Raw genomic sequence first — 13,605 nt, 5'->3', positions numbered from 1 at the left:
TATTCGGAAGAAGGTGGGCATCGCTCCTATGGATGACAAGATGCGGGAAGCGAGGCTCAGATTGTTCGGGCACGTGCAGAGGAGAAGCCTCGAGGCACCGGTGAGGAGGTGTGAACGGTTGGCCGTGGCGGGTTCGAGAAGAGGTAAAGGGAGACCTAAGAAGTATTGGGGAGAGGTGATCAGACAAGACATGGCACGATTGCACATTTCCGAGGACATGACCCTTGATGGGAAGGCCTGAAGGTCAAGCATTAGGGTTGTAGGATAGGGGTAGTAAAGCTTTCCTTACTTCATTCCGGGGGTGAAGCGGGGTTGGATTAGGGTTAGTCTTAGATGACTTGCAGTTTATATTGGTCCCACACTATTCTTGTTGTTTGTCTTAGACCCGGGCCGTAGATTATGGTTACTGTTATTGCATGTCATTCATCTTTCGATTTTTATGTTTCTGTTACTATTTCGATCTACTAGATTTACTAATGAATTCTCTCCTATTTTTTTTTCTTTACTCTGTTTTCGTCTTATCGAGCCGAGGGTCTATCAGAAACAGCCTCTCTGTCCCGATCGGGCAGGGGTAAGGTCTACGTACACATTACCCTCCCCAGACCCCACTATGTGGGATTTTACTGGATAGTTGTAGTAGTTGTTGTTGTAGTTATTGCATGTAAAGGAAAAATAAAAATAAAGTATACAATTGCAACTTCATTATTTTGGTTGTACATATTTTATTAGGCAAAAAAAAATAATGGAGCTCCAACCAACTTCTTTGTACTAATTTGACTAGAAAATTAAAAATATACAATTAAAATAAATAGTCATTGTCTAAGGAAAAATAACAAGAAATACATTGTTGGTATTCCATTATTTTGGATAAAACTTTTTTTGTTTGGCTCAAATGATGGAGTTTCAGTTAAGATTTATTACAAATTTGATCCCAGAAAAGAAATACCCAGTTGAATCATAGCCATTGTTTCCAAATAAAAAAATTTAAAAATATAAAACTAAATGGGATAAGATATGCATTGTATTAAGTAGAAGCAAAAAGAAATAGACCATTTATATGAATAAGTATTGTATATGACTATGTGATAACTGACGAAAGATACTTTATCTGACAACCACTCTCACACGCCTAAATGAGTGTGTTAATGCGCTTTGTCATGTCAGTGACCATGGGATATATACTATCAAATAATAAAGTTCGAATGAGTAATCAAGACTACAAGCAAGTTAGGTGTGTAACTAATAATATGTGCCAAAATTAAAATTTTCTTAACATAAACTCCATGTTTTGCTCATAATTAATATAGCCTTTCAGAATCTATTAACATTAAGAAATTCCATGAATATCTTAGACTCTTAGGGGTGGTTTGGTACACGAGATAAGGTGGGATAAAGTGTGGCACTAAATTTATACTATGTTTGGTTGGTAGTATAATGGCTGGTGGTATAAATTTATCCCGAGATAAATTTATACCAACAACCAAACATGGTATAAACTTTGTCCCAAACTTAATACTGAATATCTCATCTTATTCCACCTTATCCCATCAAACCCGGTATTATTTTATCCCACCTCTCACCTGAAATAAATTAGTCTAAGGATTATAATCTCAGAATTATAATACCAGGATAATTTAGTCTACGTATCAAATGACCCCTTACTTCCATAGAAAGAAATTTTCAAATGTAAAGTTATGTACTAGGACAGAGAAAGAAAGTCAATTACAAAGCGAAGTAAAAGCAAATTAATCAAAACATAAGAATTGAAACCAATACATTTGCAATAGCATTTTTTATTCTGTTGAAAATAATTATTGTTGTATTTCTTATTGGTTAAGAAAATAAAACAATTGCATTTTGGTCGTGAGAAAAAAAGATTGTATTTGATAAGTTTTTTTGAATGAGATGATTAAGGACTTATAAGTGGAGTTTCTTACTTTATTGAGTTAGCAAAATAGAATCAACAATCATTATTTTTAGAAACTTACACTTTTGTTAATATTAATTTTAAACTCAAACAAAAAATTTAATATAATATTTATTTAACTTTTCAAAGTTTTATATTTATTGAGATAAAATACACGCGCAACGCGCGTACCTTAAGACTAGTTTTATCAAACGTGTAGATAAGCCAAAAAATGCTTATAAGCCAGTTTGACCAACTTATAAACCTAGCCAAACACACTTCAAGGAAAGAAAAGTAATAAAAATAAAAGAGGAAAATGAGAGAAGATGGAGGAATTTTTTTTCCATTACTATTACCCTATATTATTTTTACCCTATGTTTTGGAAATTGGAAACAAGGAAATTGACTTTTTTTGCAAGTTGAAATAAAGAGAAAGTACGAATAGAATAAAGAGAAAATTGTGGATCCGTTATAAAATAAAAGTAATGTAGCAAAACAAAGTAAAAAAGAATAGAGATAATATAAGAGATGAAAGAACTCTTTTCTTTCTTTCACTTCTGTATGTGTATTTTACCCATCAGATTACAAGGCTATTTATAAGCCTTAAAAGTGAACTTGCACTCCATCAAACAATAAAGAAAATGGGAGTACTCAACATCAAATAGTATGAAAAATGGGTGTCCATAGCAGCACGAACATCTACTCTCTTAAACCATTCACAACATTCCCCTTGGATGTCCATGTAAATTAAATATGTTTTACTAAGATTTTACTAAAAAATAGTATATAGTTATGTGTAATGTGCATTACTTGTTATCTCGTTAAAAACCTCACACGAAAATTCAGTGGGATAAAACTTTGGTTAAGGAAAAAAGAGTGCAACACGTAGTTACTCCCCCTGATGAAAACATCACTTAATGTCTCGAAGACGACACATTCTAATCTTGTATATCAGCTTCTCAAATGTTGAGGTTGGTAATGCCTTAGTGAACAGATCTGCCAAACATTCGCTTGAATGAACTTTTTGAACATTAAAAAATAATTTCGTGAAATGTATTTTGTTCTATCTCATTTGATGTGTCCTCTTTTCAGTTCAACTACACTTGCAACATTGTCTTCATACAATGTTGTTAGAATATTCCATTTCAAAGAAAGTGTTGAGTTATCAATCTCAACCAAATGCATTCTCGACTTGCATCGTGAATGACTATTATTTCTGCATGATTTGAAGAAGTAATAATCATAGCCTATTTCGTTGAACGCCATGATATGGTTATACCTCCATATATATATATATATATAAACCAGTGTGAGATCGATCCTTATATGGACCATATGAATACTTTGCACCTGATGCTGATTTGAATTTATTTGATAGAGTAAACTCATATCAATGGTCCCTTTGATATATCTGAATATATGCTTAATATTATTCAGTGTCTTTGTCCTTGGGAAGAACTAAATCTTGTTAACAAGCTTACCGAGAAAGTTATATCTAGTCGGAAATTATTGCAAGATACATTAATGTCCCAATTGTATTAAGATATGGTATTTCGGCACCAAGAAGTTCTTCATTATTTTAATGAGTCGAAATGGATCTTTATTTATATCAAGCGACCTCATAACCATCAGGGCTGCTCAACGGATGTGCTTTATCGATATAGAATCACTTTAAGATCTTTTTGACAAAAATTCCACGTCTTATATACTCAATTTATAGTCTAAGATAAAATCTTGTCTTTTCAGGATCTTTCATTTCAAATTCTTTCTTTAAATAGTCTACTGCTTTTGGAAGCTCCTCGGAATTTTGAATGATATTATCATCAACATACACAACGATTATAACAATTTCAAATTCAAACCTTTTTATAAAGACAAAAATACAATTGGTTATTCTTGTACCCTTCTTTCAACAAGTACTCGCTCAGGCAATTATACTACACGTGCCCTAATTGTTTCAATCTGTATAAGAATTTCTAAAGTTTTATTGATCAAGTCTCTCAGAAACTTTTATATTCTCCGGGCACTTTAAATCTTTCAGATATTTTCATAAAAAAATTGTTGAATATTGAGCCTTACAAATAGACTGTGACAACATCCATTCTACGCATATCAAACATTTCATGCATTGCCATATTTATAAGATACCTTAATGTGATAGCTATACCACGCGATAATATATAATCAATACCACACCTTTGCAAAATCTCTTGTGCCACAAGTCGTACTTTATATCTAACAACTTCATTTTTATCATTTCGTTTTCGTACAAAACATCATTAATACGCCAGTGGCTTTATATCTTCAGGTGTTCGGACTACAAGTCCGAAGATATCACGTTTTTCAAGTGAAGTTAATTATGTCTGGATAGTATTTTCATCTTGGTCAATCATATATCTGTCTACATTCATCGATAGATTTTGGTTCAAGAACCTCATCTTGTTTTATTATTTTAATAGTATAAAAAACATTATCGTTAGCGATATTATTTTGGTTTCATCTTTTTTTCCGTAAGGACATAACTTATTGAGATCTCTTCATTCTCATTATTTTAAGGTATCAGGAACTCCTATGAGGTTTTATAATTTGTTATGTATGGGGACTTTTTTTGAGCCACTATTTTCATATTATGATCACCTTGATCATTTGCTCCTTTTCTTTTTCGAAGATTTTTTATCTTTAGAATCAATTGGTCAACCACGTTCAAGCGTGGCTTAGACTCATTTGTATTAATTAATTTTTGGTTGGGACATCAACTCGAATTAGAGCATTAGCGGTTGGAAAATATGACTTCGTCACCTTTGGTAGGTTAGTGAATGCATCTGGTAGTTGAGTTGCAATCGTTTGCAAATAAATTATCTTTTGAGCCTCTTGTTCACATTGATTTATTCGAGAATCCAAATGAATAGTATTAATTCATTCCAATCTATCTCCTTTTTCAACTGCTTATTCCCCTAGTGTTGGATATACTGATTCATCAAATCGCAACCAGCAAATCTTGTCGTAAATAAATCTCCAGTCATAGTTTTTAAATATTTTATAGTAGAAGGAGATTCATACCCAACATATATCTACAACCTTATTTGGGGACCTATTTTTATGCGTTGTGTTGGAACAATTAGAACATATACTATTGGTATGCTTCTACCGCCCATTCATCAGGTACTGCCAACAACAACATCCTCTCCTTTTTGAAATCAGATCACGAACTCTCGTAGCAACTCCGAGTCTCTTTGAGCAAATCCTAATATACTTGCTTTCGTAGCTTGAACTTTCTTTGTTCCAACGTGAGCTTTGATAGGTGAATCTACAAGCATTTTAGAATAATCAATTGAGTGTTCAAGTAAAAATAAATACCATATTAAAGCCCCATTTGTTAGGATTTTGCCAAATTTCTTTAGTAAAACTGATTCGATTTCATGTGAAGCCAAATTATTTTCCTTCACATTTGTGGTGTATGTTTTGATGTGTTCATGTGGATCCGATGTTCTATCGTATTTTGGAATATCCGGTATCTCTAATCTCTTCGGAATCAACTCTGGAGCCACACTAGGTTTGAACGACAACTATATATACTCCTTCGAGGTCGGGCTCTTCAGGACCGAAGGAGTTCTCGAAATAGGATCTATCCGAGCATGAAATTCTTTAGCATTCTGATTCATTTAAGCGTTCATTTCCCTTATAAACCTCATGAGCTCAGTCTTGAAAGGATCGTTTGTGTTATTTTTATTTTCAGATCCAATACCGACACCGCCTGTTTGATTGTTGTTTGATCTGAACTCCTCCTAGTAACGATGTTATCGATTCTTGGTGGCGTTTGATTTATAAGAATGCTAGAAGGGGCTTGAGCTACACCATTGGAATTATTGGAAGCAACCGATAGCGCTGCCGGAGCTCAATCATTATTCAGTCCTGTCTTGAGAGATGATTCATTATCTTCTTTTGCTGCGCTCTCAAACTTTAACAATATCGACAACAAGTTCATCATCCATATCATCGGGGGTAGGATTCCTTGTCCGCCAGGTATTTCCTTCTACCCGATTTGAAGTTGGCTCATTCCCATTAAGATGGGTTTTACTGATTGAACCATCATGTTGATTTTCATTACGGAGATTATCCACGGGCTCATCGTTATTGTTTGTTCCAACAATGAGCAAGTTGTTGACATCATTGTGCGCCATAGTTGTTTTATGCTTACAACATAAATGCTTCAAAGTACGTTAGTGGAAGATGAACATATCAAAATAATACCACAACTGTCTAAGCCCCACAGTGGGCGTCAAATTGTTTACCAGTAAAATGGTACAATTAAATTTGTAACGTAGTTTATAGGCACGTGGATTAAATTGATCTGAGAAAATAAAGTAATAAAGAAAAAAATTGAATAAAATATGAATAATTGAAGAATAGACAAGCCTGAGCTTCAGAATGTTCCCTTTAGGATCGAGAATAATTGAAAAATCTCGACAATACTTGTATAACAACTTAAACAAACAAGAGAATGAATATTAGTCATTTGCTATCAGTATTTCTTGATATTTCACAATAGAATGAAAGCTTCTATTTATACTGGAGCTATGATGTGCATGACTATAAATTATGCCTCCTTAATTACCAATATTAATGCTATAATAAAAGGTAATTAAACGGTACTAAAGAATAATAAAGGGTAATAAAGTCTAATAGAGGCTAATAAATGTTGGAGAAATCTTGGAGTCTCTGTAACATTTTCATAACGGTCATATCTTGCATTGTCTCTTATCCGACCACATATTTATATCTTGTGTCACCATAGTTGAGTCACTGTTGACCGGTATCGCTTCTTAATTTACCCAATTCTTGAGATCAATTAAGTTTTGATGCTTTTTAAGTAGTATCAGAGTAAAAAATTGAACCATATCTTTTTGAAGCCTATAAAAATAAGTGAGAAAACATTTTTTCTTTGTGACTATAGTGCACCTCCCACAACAAATTAGGACCCATAGCGTCATTTACAAAAGTTAGAAAGATTTGCTATTTTAACCCTTCTTTTCCTTGATAGCAAATTCCCTAAAACACCTTCCCACAAAAGCGTCACACATAGACCCCATCTCCGCCTCCGGCCACACTCATTAATCTCCGAGCCGCCTTTAGGGTTTCGAATCGCCGGAAAAATCCGATTTTGCGACGAAAGTATATAGGTGATTGGGGTAATTGGATGATAATATAAAATGCCACCAAAGCAATCGAAAGCGGATTTAGCAAAGAAGCAGAAGGTAGTGGAAGACAAGACATTCGGTCTGAAAAACAAAAATAAGTCCAAAAATGTCCAGAAATATGTTCAGTCCCTTAAGCAAAATGCTGTGCCTAAACCTGACCCTAAGAAACTTGATGCCAAGGTACTACGCTATTTTGTTTTATTATTATTTTTTTTTGTATTTTTTTCCCGATAGATATACACTATTCGTATAGGTGGCCTCGACTAGATTTTTGAGGCGTAACTGTTGTATTTTTTTTTTTTGTGTGAATTATTGTTGTCTTATGAAGGCTAGAGAAGACTGATATGCTGACCCGGCTAGTTCGGAATTGAGACGTAATTGTGTTGTGTTCCTTTTGTGTTATCTTTTGCGAACTGAAATGAGCTGGTGGATACAAAGGATTCATATATCCTACCCTAATTAGCTTGGTTTTGAGATGTAATTGTTTTTTTAAAAAACAGTGGTATCCGGGCTAGCTTGCCTGCACCTCAACTATTCAGGTGGATACCGGTTACCTCCCACCAACACAAGTATCGGGTAACTCTGCCCACCAAGGCTTGACAAATGAGAAGAAATAAGCTAGTGTTTTTTGTCTCCTCTGGAAGTTGAATCTTAGACCTCATGATTCTCCTCTCACATTATTGAGCATTTGGCCACATCCATTGGGTGCTTGAGACATGGTTGTTGTAGTATTATTATTATTTTTTGTTTTTTTATTTTAAGCCCAAATAAGGCAGGTTGAATACAGACCTCTATATAGATGACTCCAACTAACTTGGATTTGACTGCATAAGTGTTGCTTTTTTATATTTGTGCCTTTTCGAGCCCAAATAGATTGAATGAATATAGTGGATCACATAGCTGGCTGCCTGACCCCAATTAGTTTGTGATTTTTTTGTAGTTTCTGTCATATTACTTTTGTGTGATCTTTTGCTTGAATGTTGACAAGTAAGCTTAATTTTGTCACAGAAAAAGAAGGAAGAAGAGAAAGCCAAAGAGAAAGAGCTGAACGAATTGTTCAAAGTCGCTATTAGCCAGCCTAAAGTGCCTCTTGGTATTATTTATGTTCTTCTTGTGACTGATATCTGGTGTCTATTTATTTTTTGGTTGGTGCATAGTAGTTTCAATATTAAAGTGTTATTGTGTCTTTGTTTGATCGAAACAATTGGAAATGTAGTGTAGGAAGACTTCGTAGCAATTATCTGCTCTCTCCTATGTCTAACTGGGTCTGTCGAAGGCTGAAATATAAACTGGAATTTTTGCCAGTTCTTATAAAGCTGATAAATGTTGTAACTTTATTATTGCAATTCCGAATATGGCTTAATATCAGCCTGTCAATTTATTTCAAGAGACTTTTTTATCGTTCATAGTTGACTCATTGTCTCGTATCAGTAGTAGTTTGTTTTGTTTCACTCACTTCTTGCTTTAAAGGTTTGATCTTGTTTCAATTTTTCATATGAAATGCTGCTGCAAAATTATCATATTTCACGAATGTTGGGAATTTGTGTTCAGGTGTTGATCCAAAATCTATCTTATGTGAATTCTTTAAGGCGGGGCAATGTGCTAAGGGTTTCAAGTGCAAGTTCTCTCACGATCTGAATGTTCAGCGAAAAGGAGAGAAGATTGACGTTTTCAGTGATAAGCGTGATGAAGGTGGTTAAGCAACACCTTAGCAGTTGACATTTTGCATGAACTTTTCTGTTTCTGCGTGATAATCATGTATTATGGTTTTAGTGTTTATTAACTGGTATTTCTTGTCTAAAACATAGATGGAAAGGAAACAATGGAGGATTGGGATCAAGAGACATTGGAGAAGGTTGTGGCATCAAAAAGTCAGGAGTATAACAAGAACAAACCAACTGACATTGTAAGTGTTATCTTTTTCCAGAATATACCTTGAACTGCTTTGGTCCGAACTTGAACGTCATATTCAGGGGATAATTTTGAATTTGTTGATCGGACTCTTTCAATCATTCGGTATCCACTTACCTATATAGCAGTGATTTTCAGGATAAAATTCATTGCTAATGATCTTCTAAATGGTCACTTTGTTACCTCATTTACTTTCCACTGATACTTTACTGTTGTGAGGAAACTTTGGTTATGGTCTTTTTGTATAAAATGAAACCCTTATGTTGTCAAGTAATTATCTTCCAGGAGATGCAGGAGACCATAATTGCATAGTGTTTTAGTCGTCAGTCGAGTATGCAATAACTTGGTAACGAGTCATAGAACTTACAGAATATGCAGACGTTGCTTGCACCTAATGTCCTTTCTTGATGATTTTTATCTCAATTAAATTGACAAATTCTGTAAAGTAAATGGGTGAAAGATACTGAAAAAGTAAGGTTTTTTGTTGATAAAGTACGAATTTTATTAATGTGTGCGCAAACAGAAGTAGCTAATAATGAGGAATCAGTGTGGTCATGGACCCGGGAAGTAACATGCTGAAGAAAGGCTCTCTCGTAGATATTTTCAATGAAGAAAGGGCATTTTGTTGTTGGATATGACGCTTTCTGCTGCCTCTTATGACTTTTCAGAGGCTTCCTAGAAGGTGGTCAGCTACAACCTGCAGAAAGCAACAGGGAATTTGTATTGATCAGCATAATATGCCTGGTGACAAGAACAAACTAATCCATTGAAATGGAACAAAGCTTCCAAACTAGATATGGCTGTTGTGATATCCCACTATCACCCACAAAACAGAACAATATTCTCACTAAAGCAATAGAAACTATAATTTTTCACAATTTAGTAATACGAAGGAGAAATGGTGAACACAGAGCAGATCTTTTAGTGCTGCTCTTTTTAAATGACATATTCTTTTCATTTTGATCCCCCAAAAAAAGAACTATTTACCAGTTCATGAACTGTACTATCCTTTGCTCAGAAACATCTGCATGTTTAGGAAGGAGAAGACAGAAGATTGCAATCAGGTTCAGTGATAGCTGAAAACAGAGCTTGTCATATTCACCAAAAATTGGAATCCCCATAATTTTGTTGAGCTGATCCATGATATTCTGGTTGGTATTGAGGTTTGGTTGAGTGCCATGAGTATCTGGTTACCTTTGGACATCAATTGGTTCCCAATGATTGTATCTCACAATCTGAAGAATATGGATGGCAAAGTGTTATGTACCTAGAAATCAGGACGGATAAAGAGTACTGGCAGAAATGACGGGATGTGACTATAAACTCTTGTCTCTCTTGGATAAGTGTTATTATAGATAGACTTGTAAAAGTTCATGGTTAATTGTCATGCGCTGGCCAATAGGATGACCTTAAAGCCCCCAGGGCTTTGGTTTATGGTAAGGACGCACCGCAGAAGGTGTGGATTGAGCGTGCTTCACGAGTTTGGACCTTGCCGCTGACACAAACCCTAAGTGGGAGCAGGGGAGAGGGACTGGTCCATGCTCCCGAGAGTTTTGAGCATGTGAAAATAGGATGACCTAGATAGTTTGGTCGTGCAGAATGCATGCAATATCATTTAAGTATTTGTGGACATTGAGAGTTGGGAAAGAAATGTTACTGCTCTAGCACTCCATTTAACTGTTATGATTATTTTGATTTTTCATTGCATGGAGCATGGGTCAATGATACGTAGTCCTTTGGTTTGACGTAGTACCAGTGACCATATTCCGTCATTCTGAGGTGTATTTTTATGCTTTCATTTTAGTTTGTCACTTGAAAAAGTCGTATTTTAGCAACAAATTTACTACTCTATCCCAGTTTCTTCAGCACGCTTTCCTCTTTAGTCCATGCCAAAAAAAATAAAAAAATAAAAAATGATTGGCACCTTTTGTGTCCAGAAACTATTTAGTCTTTACATGCTCATTTTCTGCTTACTGTTGGAATGGAGGGAGTATTTGTTTCAGAATTCAAACTTATGATTTGGCTTATATGCAGGTATGTAAATACTTTTTGGAAGCTGTGGAGAAAAAGCAGTATGGTTGGTTTTGGGTCTGTCCAAATGGTAGTAAAGAATGCCATTACAGGCATGCGCTTCCTCCTGGATACATTCTAAAGTCGCAAATGAAAGCTTTGTTACAAGAGGAAGCTGACAAGATGCCTATTGAAGAAGAAATTGATGAACAGGTGACCGTACTATCTGAGTATTCATATTGCCAACTACTGACAACCATTAAAACTTTTATAAACATGTTCATTAATGGAACAGCTTTACATGTTTTCTGCTCTGCCTGCAGCGTGCAAAATTGACTGCTTCAACTCCTTTGACCACTGAGTTGTTTATGGAATGGAAAAAGAAGAAGATGGAAGAAAGAGAGGCCAGTTTGGCTAAGCAGAGGGCAGATAGAGCTAAGAATGATCGCATGAGGTATCATTCTTTTCATTCCTTTTCCTCTTTAGTCAATACTATGTGGTCATCAGCTGAGAAAAGTTCTTTTGGTGGATGCTTATACTTATTGGCAAATCTTATGCTCTCTTTCTTGCAGTGGTCGTGAGCTGTTCATGTCGGACGCTAGCTGGTTTGTGGATGATGTTGGGGCCTATGACAAGTATGAAAGGGATGAAGAGTCTGGTGAACCCCCGAAGGTGAATATGTTATGATCAATTTTTTTCCGCTTTCTATATCCTTTGTTGGACTGTGTTGAGCATTCAAGATTTTCGTTGTCTACCGGTGACTGTCATAGATCTACTCATCTATAGTACTGCTTAACCTAGGATAGGTAAAATGTCTGGGACTCTGAGCAATTACCCTCTGTGTGTAGGGGTAAGAGAGCATAAAAAACAACAATGTATAATGATCTGTTGACTTTTAGCAATAGTTCGCATTGTTAGATTAAACAGTGTCCATTTGATCAAAGTTTTAATTTGATTGAGATGCTTCTGGAGTCTTCATCATGATGAAATTTTCATTGATTCTTAATCTAAATCGAGAGGAAGTCTTAGTCAGATTCACTTTTTGATCGGTAAGCCAGTCAGATTCACTTACTAGTACTGTTTCTTCACACGCTTTTTTTTGGAATGCTCTCTGATTTTCTCGCTATTGGGATTTAAATTTATGAGGTTGATGTACCTGACTTCACCCTTTTTGCTGGAATTTTTAAAATTATGCTTTTATAGTACCTGAGCGAGATATTCAGTGTTAAAATATTTTCAGCTAAGTGATAGGTTGTACTAGGCAAAGATTAGGGGTCTTGCATCAAAAGTTTGTTCCTTCTACTTTCACCTGCCTTGGTAGATTGTATGCAGATTTGGTAGAACTAGCAGATGACAAATCTAGCCATGACTTAGGAAAGTAGGCAGAAAAGTGTGCATTCACTGTGGTGGTGGTTGGTCTACGGCGGTGTAAGTATTATTAGAAAGAGATTTGAAAATCCAAGTGTGTGTGATAGTTGCAGTGTTTTTCTGTTATGAATCGAAAATAAACTAAACTATGCCTATTAACCAATGATCCCCTGGTTTGGACACTTCATGAGCATCATACTGATGCCATGTGTTTTTGCTTGCTTATCCAAAAAAACATATTACTGGTGCGATGTGCATTTCTTGTGTTGTGCTGCTAGTTTATACGCAAAAGACTGTGCATATCATTTTCTATGTAGATTACATTTCCTTTACAGGAGAATAAGGAATCTGCTAGAGATGAGGCAAGCTCCTCAATGTCAGCCCGGAATATTGATGATGGTGGTGAGGCTTCTCATAACAACGAAGTTAATGACAATTATGATGATGATGATGACGACGACGATGACGATGACCTGGATGTGGAGGAGTTAAATGAACTGGAAGCTAGCCTTTCAAAAACATCGTTACAAATCAATGAACCTGGTGGTCATGCTTGAGCCTTGTGCCCAGATTTATGCGCATGATCTACTTTTCGGTCCATGCTCTTTCATGTCTACGTGATGCAGAATCATTATAGCATGCAAATGGGGTGGAGTGATATAGCATAGCATATCCGTGTCGTGATGCCCCTAATAATAGATTGCTATTTTATTAGGCTTTTTACCCTCAGTTCAATGAGTTGTGACTGTTGCTTCTGGAATTTTGTGATGAATTGAACTTTTCTAGTCGTTTTGCCAGCCACAGAGAGAGCTATCATTTGTATTTTGTTACTGCTGCTACTACTATGCTTTGAAGCTTAGGGTGGCCTTCTCCTCCCCTCAATAAATTACAGATTCTTTGAGGGCCATTATGTCATCTGTTGACGTTTGCTGACAATTTTATAGGTGTTTTCTTTCTGTCGTCTGCAAACATGTTCCATGAAATAGTGAAAGTTCCATGTTTATTTTCAGAGAACTGATAGATTACTATATCCTGTTCCTTCGCTTTCCTCTTTTTCCTTTCCGGTTCTTTATACCTATGCGATTTACTCAGGTGTGTATTTCAATCACGTTTTCCATGATTCTTAGATCCAGAATAGCACTGGCGGTGTAAAGATCGTTTACACCATCAGTAGGTAATTTTTTCATTTAATAAGCTTGAATTGATAGCCTA

General features: G+C 35.5%; 1 protein-coding gene across 2 annotated transcripts; it reads left to right on the top strand.

The window, feature by feature from the left end:
• The first annotated feature begins 6,952 nt into the window (after window positions 1–6,952).
• On the top strand, window positions 6,953–13,407 carry LOC107786353 (zinc finger CCCH domain-containing protein 11). Of its 2 annotated transcripts, none has more exons than XM_016607821.2 (8): window positions 6,953–7,284; window positions 8,113–8,197; window positions 8,656–8,796; window positions 8,913–9,010; window positions 11,050–11,238; window positions 11,349–11,479; window positions 11,598–11,697; window positions 12,729–13,407. In XM_016607821.2, the coding sequence occupies exons 1-8, from the start codon at window positions 7,117–7,119 to the stop codon at window positions 12,948–12,950; spliced, it is 1,134 nt and encodes a 377-aa protein (XP_016463307.1). In that variant the 5' UTR covers window positions 6,953–7,116; the 3' UTR covers window positions 12,951–13,407. The 2 variants fall into 2 exon arrangements, with proteins under 2 accessions (XP_016463307.1, XP_016463306.1); XM_016607820.2 differs by having other exon boundaries at window positions 6,954–7,284; window positions 12,711–13,085.
• Window positions 13,408–13,605: the final 198 nt, after the last annotated feature.

The sequence above is a fragment of the Nicotiana tabacum genome, chromosome 10, assembly GCF_000715075.1.
Source record: "Nicotiana tabacum cultivar K326 chromosome 10, ASM71507v2, whole genome shotgun sequence".
Classification (NCBI taxonomy): domain Eukaryota; kingdom Viridiplantae; phylum Streptophyta; class Magnoliopsida; order Solanales; family Solanaceae; genus Nicotiana; species Nicotiana tabacum.
The sequence above is the reverse complement of the archived record's forward strand: the minus strand, read 5'-3'. Positions and strand labels throughout refer to the sequence as shown.

Bases quoted from the DNA above. Each gene is read 5' to 3' on its own strand.
- LOC107786353 (XM_016607820.2), top strand. From the start codon at position 7,117: ATGCCACCAAAGCAATCGAAAGCGGATTTAGCAAAGAAGCAGAAGGTA. The intron at 7,285-8,112 runs GTACTACGCTAT...ATTTTGTCACAG, and splicing joins CTAAGAAACTTGATGCCAAG to AAAAAGAAGGAAGAAGAGAA. The intron at 8,198-8,655 runs GTATTATTTATG...ATTTGTGTTCAG, and splicing joins CCAGCCTAAAGTGCCTCTTG to GTGTTGATCCAAAATCTATC.